Source organism: Ochlerotatus camptorhynchus, unplaced genomic scaffold (genome assembly GCF_037179485.1).
Source record: "Ochlerotatus camptorhynchus isolate MF236.1 unplaced genomic scaffold, CSIRO-AGI_Acam_v1.1 ptg000738l, whole genome shotgun sequence".
Taxonomy (NCBI): Eukaryota; Metazoa; Arthropoda; class Insecta; order Diptera; family Culicidae; genus Ochlerotatus; species Ochlerotatus camptorhynchus.
Genome location: NW_027041209.1, coordinates 812,202 through 825,797, shown reverse-complemented (window position 1 = coordinate 825,797; position 13,596 = coordinate 812,202). Strand labels below are relative to the sequence as shown.

Here is a 13,596-nt window from a genome sequence, read left to right as displayed (position 1 = left end):
TTCAATTCTAAAGGATACGGAGTTCTTGACCCGGATTGGAAGGGGAACCGGTCTTCTTCGCATGCAACCATGGTGTAGGCGGCAGCAGCGGTTTAGCTTCAGCTGAATAACATTCCACTTGAGCTGTTGCAAATTGAAAAGCAGATGAAAAGTAAACACATTTACGTTGAGAGGAATGAGGAGAAAGAGTGAGAGGATGAACGGTAGGAATGATTACCCACCACCCTCATCCTCGCTTAGGCTAATGAATACAATAAAGTTATGGATATCACTTGAAGAATATCTTTTTCAACTTTGGGTGCTAGTTGTGGGTGGTAAATGGAGCTAACGTTTGATGATTTTGCTGCATGGTTAGACAAGGACAATTAGTTTCTGTGATGACGTGTCCCCAGATGCATTACTGAAAGAGGGGCGGAAATTTATCATCTCCAATCAGGCATTAAAAGTGCCAATAACCTCTGCCATCAGCATCTAGATAGGAGCACTCCGGAGAGTTTGAGGTGAAACACTAATAATTGAACATAATTGAGCGTGCTGTAAAGTTATTCGACATCAGATAAAAGATCTCATTCTCGGCTGGTCGTAGGTATGCAAAGTAAATCCCGTTCAAATGTGAAATTGATTTGAACTGGCTTTGTTTGGATCCTATAATGTACTCGGAAGATGGTACGTCTGGAATGATGTCTTTTCATTCCTTCGCTCTCGTCTGCCCGCATGTTATCCAACGAGAGCAGTAGTTCTATAATACAGGCTGAATCGTTGTCATGTAGATTTCTTCGACTGTTTTACGAGTTTTCAATCGAATTTTAGGAGCCCGGTCTTGGCGGGAGATTTGATTTTTATGTTCTGATGAAATTTATTCTACATTCGTTGGGGGGCCTGACAAACATCTGTTTGCCTCCTGGGAAAGCCACTGTTTTACGATGTCTTTCTCTCTTTCACCCCCAATTCGTTTGTGTGTGAGATCCATCTTCTGTCGTTTGAATTTTGATTTACTGTCGGTTTATTTATTTTAAACAGACTTTTTGCGTTGTTCGATTTTACGTGATTTTCTGGCATCGTATCCGACTGACTGGAATCAATGACTTTATTGTTCACTGCCTTTATATAGCCATCCGATTGCTATCTTTCATTCACCTCGTCAAGTTATCAATTTGCACCAGATTCATGTGGTTTCTACTGTACTGCTCATTAATAAAAAATATAATTTACGTCCGTTGCTATTCGGCGAATGTCACTTTTAACGTATCTCTATTTTCTCTTGCTTTTCCAGATTCACCGTCCATTGAAATAATGTAACCATTGCTACAGTGGAGGTTGGGCAGTTAAACAAACACCCCTTTTGCAATGTCCACCATACGGTAGCAGCTAAGCTGGGAGTGATTCATCACATTCACATCTTCCACGAAACGGTCACACCTACTCACATATATCTACTATCAATTTATTAGCTCGTAACTCGCACAAACGGTACGAGTCTGATCAAAACAAAAAACCGAACGAAATCAGACCAACAAACTACACCAATTATGACGACACCTCAACAAACCTACCAAGTGGTCAGCTATCTATGGCTGACTCTGTTGATCTCAGCCGGTTCCACAGGTAAAGTGGTCAATACCGGCACCCAACGATTTGCCATGGAACCTCAGGACCAAACGGCGATTGTTGGATCCAAAGTAACGCTACCCTGCCGAGTGGAATCCAAAATTGGTCAACTGCAGTGGACCAAGGATGACTTTGGCTTGGGATGGCATCGGAACCTGAGTGGTTTTGATCGCTATTCGATGATCGGTAGCGACGAGGAAGGCGACTATTCACTGGAAATCTATCCAGTGATGCTCGACGATGAAGCGCGATACCAGTGCCAAGTCAGTCCCGGTAAAGATGGTAAGTTCAAAGGTCGCTAGAATCACATGCTGGGCAGAATGCAACTTTCACCTTCATTACAGGAACACCTGGTATGCGATCGCGTTTCGCAACCATAACCGTGTTAGTGCCTCCGGAGCCGCCAAAAATCATACAAGGTGATTTTCTCGTAACGACTGAAGACCGTGAAATCGAGCTCGAATGCGTTTCAGTCGGGGGAAAACCAGCTGCTGAGGTAAATTATTGTTAAATATTGAAATTATCTAGGTTATCCATTAATAACAAGTGGTAACTGCCTTCAGATAACCTGGATCGACGGTCATGGTAATGTCATATCCTCTGGCATCGAATATGTCAAAGAACCCCTAACTGACACTGGTCGCTACACGGCTAAATCGATTCTGAAGCTGACACCAAAGAAGGAACATCACAACACATCCTTCACTTGTCAAGCTCAGAATACAGCTGATCGGACATACCGTTCGGTTAAACTGAAGCTAGAAGTCAAGTACGCTCCCAAGGTCAGTGTCTCAGTAATTGGAGGAGCCCTAGCCGGTGGTAGAATCCCCGAAGGAGCCGAGGTGCGATTGTCATGTCATGCAGATGCCAATCCGAATGACGTCAGCTACAAGTGGTACATTGCTGATGAGCCAGCTCCAGGTGACTACACCACCGAAATGGTAAGTCTTGTTGAAAACTTCACAAATGTGGAAATTTTCTCATGTGCATTCCCTTCGAAATATAGATCATTCACAACGTATCCAAAAAGTTCCACGACGCTGTTATTAAGTGTGAGGTGCACAATGCCGTCGGAAAAAGCGAGGAAAGCGAAATCCTTGACATCAGCTACGGTCCCACCTTCCGGTCCCGACCGAAATCGATAGAAGCCGATGCGGATCGACCGGTTACCTTAACGTGTGACGTTGATGGTAATCCTCAGCCGGAGATCATTTGGATTCAGGAGGAATCGAACCGAGTGGTATCCACGTCAGCCAATATAACGATCATAGCTTCACGGGAAACGGCCGGCAACTACTACTGCAAAGCCAGTGTTATGGGATTCCCGGAAATCGAGTCGATGGCGTCCCTTTATCTCAAAGGAGCTCCTCGAATCAGATCTCAACGGCACCAATATGGAGTGGTGAACGATAATTCCCAGATTCAGTGCGAAGCGCTCTCCGTTCCCAAAGCGAAGCACGTCATCTGGACTTACAATGGACTGGAAATCAACAACGAAAATGACTACACAATCCTGGAAAACCATCAACCCGAAGGCGTTCGATCTACGCTCATCATCAACAACAGCCAAAAGCAACACTTTGGTGTGTACAACTGCACTGTGATCAACGAGTACGGAATGGACTCGATCGAAATCCAGTTCAAAGTTTCAAAAGGTAAACCGAACACTCGTAGATCAAATTCGATCAAATCCGTTAAAACATTGTTCTCTACCCTAGAAACCATATTTCTTCCGCTAATCATCTTTGGTTCCATCGGAGGATTAATTGTAGTCACCGTCATGATCATCATTGCGATGTGTTTTTGTGTGAAAAAGAGCAAGAAGAAGCTTCCTCCAGCTGATGTCATTCCAGAGGTAAGATGGTAGTAACGATCGGATTTCAATGGAAAATATGACACGAGCATTTCTTTCCACAGCAACATTACATCACCGAGAAAGCATGCAAGGAAAGTGACCGCTCGTCAAATGTAAGTGATCTGAAGATCGATCGTGATCATGAATATTCGGAAACATGTTCCGGAACCGACAGTATTGCGACGCGATTGGCAATGAACATCCTAGGTTCGTCGAGTGGGAGCAACAATAGTGGTAGCGGTCATGCAGGAACAGGTATGGGGGGAGGCGTCCCACTGGCAGGCCCAGTACGAATTCCCAATGATTATCGGTGAGTTTGTCTTGAATTCAGTATGCTTGCAGTCAGATCATAACTGTTCATTTGTTAACGGTGTCCTCAGATATTCGGGAGATTTCACCGACGGGCTCGGACCGTTGCAGTCGAAAATTGGGCAAAGTAATGGCGGCTATGTGCCGTACGTTGACTACGCTCACGACTACAACATGCCACTTCACGTACACACGAATGGTCAGCTGCCTAATGGAAACATGAGCCTGACGAGGCATCGGGAACTCAGACAAGATAATGGGCTTCCGAGTATTGGAAGCGGCATGGGATCGCTGTCCAATAGTCTTATGAGTAAGCAATTATTTTACAGGAAGAAATGTTATGGAATAACTCATGGTTTGATCATTTCTTATTACAGACACCTCACTCATGACGGCTCCGAGCATAGATCCTCGGTACAGTGCCACTTACGGTAATCCGTACTTGCGCAGTAGCACTGCTCAGCTGCCGCCACTGCCACCACCAAGCACTGCGAATCCGGCGGTAACTCCAGCACCTCCTCCTTACAGTGCTGGTCGTGGCCAAAATTCTCTGCTCTCAATGGGGGTGAATTTGGGCGTCGGCAATGGTCTCAACAGTGGAAGTATCGTCGGGATCACCTCTGGCCTAACGAGTCCTGAATCGGTACGATCATCGTCCGGTGCTAACACCAGTATGGACCAAACGTCCCAACAGAGTCAGCCAACGCCCACACTGCCAACGTCTGGAACGAGTCCCGGACCTGGCCAGTTTATTCTACCAGCGAATGGAGATCTGCGGAAAGGCGCCCTGGCAACACACGTCTAGCGTAAGCGTCTAGATATTCACCTGTTACTCACTGCCCCCTGTGTATAAATGTTTGTGAGCAGCTTCTATTCCTTACCCAACTAGTGATAGTTTTGGATGGATGGGAGGTTCTAGGCTTTAATTGTGATAATATCTTGAAGGTATGCTAGATAAAACGTACACTTTTCTTAAGTGTGACCGCGCTCCAACTGAAAACGAACTGGAACGAAAATTCAGACGTTTGCATAAATGCATAAGATTTCAGTTGAATTTGTATGACATTGTTATTATGCATAAAAATTAACACATTAATGTTTCTTAGAACTGGTAACAATACCAGCAAAACTTTTCTTAACATCTTTTTATTTGCAAAATCATTCAATGCCTCTAAAAGAATAATGTTTTCATCATTTTGCCACCCAAGTTATAGTTTATTTCTTTCATCTTTCCGAATTTACAGAATCAAATATTATTCAAGACCAAAGTTTCTAATCTAGTAAAAGGTTACATCGAAAATGTGCCGCTAATGCAGACCAGTATTGATTTACTTTTCGTTCGCTGGAAGGGAAACCTAGAACCCAATCTCATCTTTCCAGAAACATGCTCCAAACAAAAAAAAAACAAAAAAAGGATCTCCTCATGTTGTACTCTTACGTCCCGTCCCACCACCCAGAACCTTCCCGCCCCACTACCCTTACCAAGTACTTGTAAATGTGTGTGTTCAGTAGCGCATATCTTCTTCCGCCGTCGCCTTCGCCATCGGATTCGCTGCCAGTCGCTCCATCAAACCCTACAAACTTCGTCTTCTTCTTCGTTTCCCGTAGAGAAGATGAGAAAACATGCGTGGCCTTATTAGTCGAGAAACAAAACAACAGTTCAGAAACCGAAAACGAATAAAATCAGATGCATAAGAGGAACAGTATTCGACAGAGTGTTTTTCTTGAACTTGTTCTTAGCAAAGTCTATTATAATCTAAAATTCGAAATTTTATCGTAGCTTAACGAAAATTCGGCTTGAGCTTTAAAACTTTTTAGCAGAAACAAAGAAACGAAACTGTGTATATCGCTGTAATATTGAAAATCGAATTATAAAATCTGATACACTTTTATTTAGAGAAACGGTTGAAATTTTTGCGTAGCACAAACAAAAGAAAAAGAAAACAGCAAGGCGTGCATTTTGAAATTGTTACTAAATAGTGAAGTTATTTTACCGATAACCAGTAAAGGGAAAACAAGTTGCATTTGTGGTTTGAGCTTTTAAAGGTCTTTCTGAAGCGAAAAATTGAAACAGTTCTAGCGAGGTAAAAAAAAAGTTTTCACTATTAGAAAGATACTCCTCAGAAAAAAGCAGAAGTTGAGATAAGATGTAGAAACAAGATTTCATATACGTATTAAGTTTTTGCCAATTCCCCTCCCTCCCTTTTAACAACGCAAGCTACACCGAATGATCCTTTTTAACGAAATAGTGCTCTCGCTCTTGGAAATGCCAACGCACCCGACAGACAGACAGATACAGTAAAAGGATGCCTCTGGAGAAAAAAAATAACGTTAAAGCAAAGGAACACTTGTCTCCCTCTTAATAGAACAGAGCATCGCTCAGGTACAATGCAATCTGGCTGTCGTCTGTTTTTCCTCTCACAGGACAGGGGAGGAAAATTAAGATAGAAACTTGACAGTCATTGCATTTAATGTGAAGCAGAAAATCGGACGAAATTGGAGCTAGCATTACAAAGATGATTGAGCATTAGACAAAGTAAAACGTACTCCTGGATTGCGAGTGTGTAATATACCAAATTATTTTTTTTTTATTATCGTTTAAGTTTTAGCAAAACAACAGAAAGGAAAATTTTAAGAGATATTATCGATTAAGAGCAAAGATCCCCCTTGACTGATAAGTAGTTATTCTTTAAAGATATATATACATAGCTAGAGGTTTAAGTACTTAGTTAAAATATTATACAGTTTTTACTGAAACAGGTACGAAGGTGAAAACGATGCAAAGTGAATATATCAAATTGTATATCGAACTTTATGGAATTGTAAATAATGAAATTTTAAAGTGAAAAGAGTCGCAGACAAACGAAATAAATGCAAATATTATATAGAAATCTGAGATACTTTTTAGATAGTGCAGGTAAACGAATCTTTGTAAAAATGAAGATATATTTCATTAGACTTGTCAATTGTATATAACTGAACAGAAATCTCTCTATAGGCCATAAGATTTGAAGTCAATTGATTCTCAAAATAGATAAAAGAAAATAAATGAAAAGCTGATTTTGACGAAAAACTCGTTTTTAGAATTGCTGCTGAATCAAGTTGAGAAATCCAAACAAATATCGGGTCATCTTAAGAGTTGGGGAAGCATTTTACAAATCGAATAAAACATTACTGCGATTGAAACTGTAATTTTTTTTTTTCTGAAGAGCTTGCCACGTACGTAATCAACATAGGATGTTGTTTTGTTGTGTTTTTCGAGCACATACACAACTGTTGCTGTATGGAAAATAAAATTTGATCCATACAATGAAATCGTTCCAGAAAGACATTTTTTTCCTTGATTCTTTTTCCGTCGATCTTGTTTTCCGTGCTGAGCGCCAATGCTATCGACGCCAGGGAGGCAGCTTCCATACCTGGACCCTACAATCGACTCATCAACTCATTAACAGCGACCAACGGCTTTACTTCCCTACGCCGAAGAAAGGCGTGATCAGATATTGTATGCCTTAGAAAATCCCGGCGGCGCCGACTGGGATTGAACCCAGGACTGCTGAGGTGAGAGGTAACCACGCTTACCACTACAGCACCGGCGCCGCTCAGAGAGACATTATTTTTCACAAAACCACAAGGGCGCAGTTTTGAAAATTTTACAGCATCCAAAATTGCCGAATTTTAGCAAAAATGTGAATTATTGCCAATAACAAAGTTGCAAAGATTCTATTTGCTATTTTGCCTGGAACTGCTCAGTTCAGCAACCTCCTGTTCTGCCCTTTTCAGCATAATTGTACCATTCGTTAAAACAGCTGAGACAATCGCTGTCGATTTTTTTTTCTATGGGTTCTTATGGATGGGACAACATAGTTTTGACATTATTCGCGACATCATCTGAACAAATTAGGAAACTTTTCGTGTAAATTGTAATGTGATGGTAGTTGACAATCGGTTCCAATGTATTTCGCCAAAAATGCTAATGGGACTGTTATGCCGCACAAGGCAGCTGTTGCTCACTGCCAATTCGAGTAGCAGGGCAGGGCAGGATTTATTGAGGTCCCTAACATCTGTACCAAATATGAACGAATTTGGTTCGATTTGGATTAACATGATAATCATTAAGTCCGTATGGGAAAATCAAGGCTCAAAATGCGGAAGCTTTCACGGATTCACAATTCATTATTTTTTTAAATGTTTACAAACATTGCAAGCAGAATACCACATCGCTCTGATTTAAAAAAAAATGATAGCTGGGCTTGTAGAACATTTTCTCAGCTATAACTTTGTTAAAGACCACTTTTCGACCAAATGTAAAGAACAAAAGTCATTATAGATTCAAGCCACTGATGTCTTATGATTACGCTTAATCAACTGATCAGCAGGCAACATTGGTGTTTCTGGTGCCAAGAATGAAGCACAAATATCATGGCTACTATGTCACCCTGCAGAATACAGTGCTGCCCACAAAACAGCTACTTAATCATGCCATAAGATTATCTCTCTCTTAAACAATTAATAACTATTTAAATTGACGTTTGGTTGAAGATCAATATTCAGCAAAGTTGTAGCTGAGAAAATTTCCCATAAAAATAGATATAAAACTTACGAACAGAGCAATATGAAAAAAATGCTAGAAGTCAATGGACAAAAAGTTTGGATTTTCCATAGTAATTTCCATAAAAACTTCAAATGGTTTGTGCCAAGTCAGTTTCTTACCAAATGAGTAAAAACTTTTGGAAGGCTAATCAGGACCCGATTTGGAACCACTTGCGCACTTTGGAGCGAACATTTCAAATTTTGCCCGACAGGTCCACGAGGTTTATTCTATTGAGATGCGCATCTAGCGAGTAGTGGTTAGACATAAGTCTACTCATCACGCTAATGAAGTCACGACTTAAGCCCAAGCCTTTAAACCACGCTATCGAAGAAACATTAGGAATAATTGAATGTAACCACCGTCCAAGATTTCCAGTGTCCCAATCGGTTTGCCAACTCAAAAGGGTACTCTGACAGGTGTTATGCGTTATCCACAAATCGGAAGTTACCATGCCTTGGATTCCAAAATAGCTTCAGAAATCTATCCAAGTAACTGAAAGTTCTAATAAAACAACTTGAAAATCCCGGTACCATAAATGAAAAGCATTCTCAGCAGCTTCTGGTGGAAATTGAATGTCAATATATTTTATATTTTATATTTAGTTCCAGGGCTGGTAGCAGGTCACTTTTTAGTGACTTGGCCACTATTTTGAAGCCAGTCACTAAAAAGTAACTTTTTACACCAAAAAGTCACTAAAGTCACTATTTCCCTAAAAATAGTCACTAAAGTCACTTTTTCACTACTTAAATAGAGTGAAATTTAAAAATATCAATAAAATGTTTAAATTGAGTACTTGGCACTAAGAAAGTCTACAGTAGTTTAAAAAAAATGAACAATTGAAAATTTTAACCAGGGTGACCAGTGAACCGCAAAACATTAAAATACTAGGAAAACTAAATTGCCTTCAATTTCGATTATAAATCGGGGAAAATATATTATAAATTTTGTATACTTTCCAAAGGTATTTGTCTGTGCATAGATTTTCATCCTTGAATGATTACGAAGTTAAAAAAAAATCCAATGTAAATTTTAAGAGAATTTTAAGGGATTTTAGGCATGACACCAACATATATCAGAGAAGAATACCAAAGTACAAACTACGAAAGTCTCATGTAAAACTAAGTGTTCTGAGGACCGATTTCTTCATCTCCGCTTAAATCTTATGCCAGGTTTACCTATATAGTTAAACTTGGCTTAACACATATGAGCTTCGCTTTTGATTGTTGTTTAAATTATTAGCAAAATTCAGCTCCGAAACAATTTTGGAAATAATTCCAATATAATTGAGAGTGCATTTTAACGAGAGTTCTGAGAAGAATTCTATGACAATTGGATGAGGATTCTAGGTCCAATGCTAATAAGAATTCAAAATTAGTTTCAAGTTAGTTAGTAGAAATTTTGCTTAAGGGAGCTCTGATGAAAATTCCATGAAAATCCCGTGAACTTCAAAAGATGGTCTCTGCGGATAGTTCTAAAAGGGTGATTTCTGACGATACTTCCTAGAGAGTTTTAAAGAGTTTGAAATAAATCCCGAGAAGAATTCCAATAGTATCGAATTTTGAGGGTTCAATCTCAAAGGAATTCTGAGAAGAGTTTCAAAGTTATTCTGTGATGGATTTTTGTTTTGAGAATTCTAAGGACAATTGACCACTTTGTCAAGCAGTTTTGGTGTGACTTTCTACCAGCGATTTCACAAAACTGGACCAACTAATTTCTATTTTTTTGTGAAACGCACAAATGTTGGCTATTTTTTTCGAGGTTCTAGAAGAAAAAATCTCAAAATAATGTTTCATTTCAAAGTTTGAGTGGTAGTAAACGTCATTTGATCTGCTCGAATGAAGTGGTTTATACGGATTGAATTTCCAATTGAATGCAGGGGAGAAGTCCAAGATTATTCTAAGCAGAAATTTTTGATATTTCTGAGGTTAATTGCAAAAAGAATTCTAATAAATTTAAAATGGATTTATGGAAGGAGCCTTCAGGAAGTTCCAAGAAAAATCAATAAAAAAACTAAAATAATCTTCTTCAACTAATCATGTGTTATTACTTCATGCTTAAGATGCTTAAAGTGGAGATTTTATACGATAGATGAGGAGATTAAATTATAGAGTTGATATTTCCGTTATAGTACTGCAGTGTGAAAATTGTAAATAGAGAGTAGAAAGCGAGCAAGGACAACTTTGAGGAAGGTACGAATCAGGTAGTTGTTTACGTCAGATGAGACTTGAGTGTGAAACAATCGACAGAACTGTTTCCGCACATCGGAGGTATATGAGCAAATCGGCGATCATCCCTCTTGCCAGTGGCAGGGGAAACACCCCTCACCATCCCTCATTAACGGATGAGCTTGGTAAAGGAGATGCTCTACCCGATTAGTACCTTCCTCGAAATTGTCTTTGTTCGCTTTCTACTTTCTATATACAAATTTCACACTATAAAGAAACTATCTACTGATATATGATCGCTCTTTACTTTCATCTCCTCATCTATCGTATAAAATGTCCACTTTAATCCAGATATTTGATGTTAATCATTTCCAACTACGAAAATAATCTATTTCCAATAATTTTGTTGATTGTTGCTAAGATTTCCAAGAATGCAATATTATTTTAGTAAAAGCTTACTTGCCTTAAAGTTTAAGAGAAGGGGAATTATTCTAAGTTCTGGAGATCATTCTGAAGAAATTCTGTGAAAAGTTCTTAGCAAATTATCAAAGTTATCTATCTAGATATATCAAAATTTTAAAGATTTCAAACGCAGAATCATTGGGAATTACTATTTGCTAGCCATCATGTATAACGTAAACAAAAGTAAATTATACAAATCACTTCAAATGCTCTTCACAGGAGATTCCGTTGTGCGATTCGATTAAATTAGAGGAATTTATGAGATTTGATTTTAGGTTCCATGGCATAAAAAAATTCTTTCAACATTAAACCGCATTTGAATTTCTAAGTTACCATATAAATGGTTTCTTGTTTAGTATTTACAAGTCACTATTTCCGTAATTTTAGTCACTAAAGTCACTACTATTTTATCGCATCAGCACTACCAGCCCTGTAGTTCGCACTTTTATGAAAGTCAATTCTAAAGTCAGGTATGTCTGAAAGTTATTTCTTAAGCCATCTATGAACGTGTATTGATTTAGCAGCATTATTAGTATTAGACCTGTTTCAAGAATTAAACCCAGTCCTTCTGCGTGAGAGCCTCAGCACAAACCGCACGCCATATGAGATATATTGAAGTGAGCTGTTGTCCCGCTTACTGTTGGAGTTTCCAGTGCCAGCTGACGGACTTGAATACTAAACACAACACCTTAATGAATTTTAAATTGGTGTTTGCTCGTATGGTATTCCAACTCACTTGTGGCGCAGTAGTTAGCGTTTGTAGATTGCATGCCTTAATATACGGGTTCAAATCCAGAAAGTTGATCTTTTTAATTTTGTTTTTTTTTTCAATGTTTGAATAAAATATTGATGCACTGCATAAATACATTAAAGAATTGTGATTTATTTGGGCAACTGATCATTTCATATTTATGAACATGAAATTTTGTTACTAATAAAGACTTGTACGGATTGTTTAGTGAGGGCTTTGATGGACCTTTGTAGAAACTTTCATGTTGCTAAAAAGGAGGAGGAACTTTTGGTTGCTTGAGAAGAAAGTTCTGTCGGGGCTTTATTTGAACTTTATGGAACTTGAAAGTTTGCCGAAACTTTATTTGAACTTTATGGAACTTGGCAGTTCTGTCGGAACTTTAATCAATCTTTATGAAACTTGAAAGTTCTTTTTTTTCTTGATTTGTTTTCCGTGCTGAGCACCAATGCTACACAGCAATAAATAAATTTTAATATTGCATCCAAGAGGATGCACTTCAATCATGTCGAAAATCTCATGTAATTTTTATGGCCACAAAAATAAAACAAAAGCAGTAAAAGTAGCGTAATGTCACTTCATGCACTGTATTAATCATAATTTTGTCCTTTTTGACAAGTAATATTACACCATATTTTCGACACGATTGAAGTGCATCCATTTTGTTATTGAAATTAATTTTTTGCTGTGTACCAACGCGAGGGAGGCTCCATGAGCTGATACTACGTCTAACGAAAAAATTCGATACATGTTCTAAAATGATGGTCTTGATAATGGAGAAAACCTACTCAAAATTGTGTATTTTCTTGATTATATAGCTAAAAAATAGAATTTTCCAATTATGGTTCAAAGCTACCCGTCTGGACAAAAGAAAGCACTTTTTTTCATCAGAAATTTTCCTGCTATGCCTTTAGTTTAATTTTAAATGAACCCCATAAAAGTTGGATGAAATCATGAACAGCAACCTTTGCGAGTAAATTGCAAATAACCATTCTTAAGCTACCGAACGATTCAGTGGCCTATAGAACAAAGTATCATAATGCATGGCCTAATCAGTATTCCTGTGAAGTCGGAGTTCATCCATTCCCCAACATGTGCATCACGCATATAATCTTCAAAGAGAATAAAGCGCATCATTCCATGAAGCTAATCATTTTCGTTTTTCTTTCTATCGCTTATTCCACCCAACTGAGTCCAGCTACCAACCCATATGTTGATATCATTCCGAGCATCATACACCCACATAATCCAACTTATCATAATCGTAATTTGTATAAAAAAGTAAGTACTCGATGCATACATGATGACGATGACGAGCAAGTGGCCAAAGCGAACAGAGGAGCATTGCAGCAGTGGCGTTGCGTCTGCTTCAGGTGCATTCTCGTACTTTTGTGGTGGCCATCGGTGGCGCGACGGATAACCACTCTGGGCTGACGGTTTGCAGCCAGAATCGCTTCGTTTGGTATGCACGACACTATGCAACCATCATCAGCGAGAACCAACAGCAGCACATTGCTGAAGTATACCATCCGGCGGACTGTTTCCCCAGAACTAACCGTTTCCAGGCACACCGTAGCGGTTCAGACGAAATATAAAACATACTATGGATAATGGTTTTGTTTTATTCTTGTAGCCACTTTAACACTCTTGGTATATTTGTGACTTGTCCGGGGTTGAGATTTGAACTCGTGACCTCATGGTGAAAATTTCCAAAATAAAAATCATTTATATATGACTCGCAAAGCACACCCAAAATAAAAATTACCAGCAAAAAAAGGTTATCTTCCATTTAATTCCACTTAATTAATGTTGGTATCCATGACAGATACGTATTTCGACTGCAATGTGCAGTCTTCAT

At 38.9% G+C, this 13,596-nt stretch overlaps 1 protein-coding gene across 1 annotated transcript; it reads left to right on the top strand.

Annotated features, from left to right (window-relative positions):
* The first annotated feature begins 1,412 nt into the window (after positions 1-1,412).
* LOC135714842 (irregular chiasm C-roughest protein-like) lies at positions 1,413-6,845 on the top strand. The gene is made up of 8 exons (XM_065238215.1): positions 1,413-1,890; positions 1,953-2,104; positions 2,172-2,549; positions 2,615-3,263; positions 3,327-3,463; positions 3,526-3,773; positions 3,844-4,082; positions 4,150-6,845. The coding sequence occupies exons 1-8, from the start codon at positions 1,530-1,532 to the stop codon at positions 4,575-4,577; spliced, it is 2,592 nt and encodes an 863-aa protein (XP_065094287.1). The 5' UTR covers positions 1,413-1,529; the 3' UTR covers positions 4,578-6,845.
* The last annotated feature ends 6,751 nt before the right edge of the window (positions 6,846-13,596 follow it).

Excerpts from the sequence above, each read along its gene's own strand:
- LOC135714842 (XM_065238215.1), top strand. The coding sequence starts at position 1,530 with ATGACGACACCTCAACAAACCTACCAAGTGGTCAGCTATCTATGGCTG. Across the intron at positions 2,105-2,171 it reads GGGGAAAACCAGCTGCTGAG|ATAACCTGGATCGACGGTCA; the intron begins GTAAATTATTGT and ends AACTGCCTTCAG. Across the intron at positions 4,083-4,149 it reads GCTGTCCAATAGTCTTATGA|ACACCTCACTCATGACGGCT; the intron begins GTAAGCAATTAT and ends TTCTTATTACAG.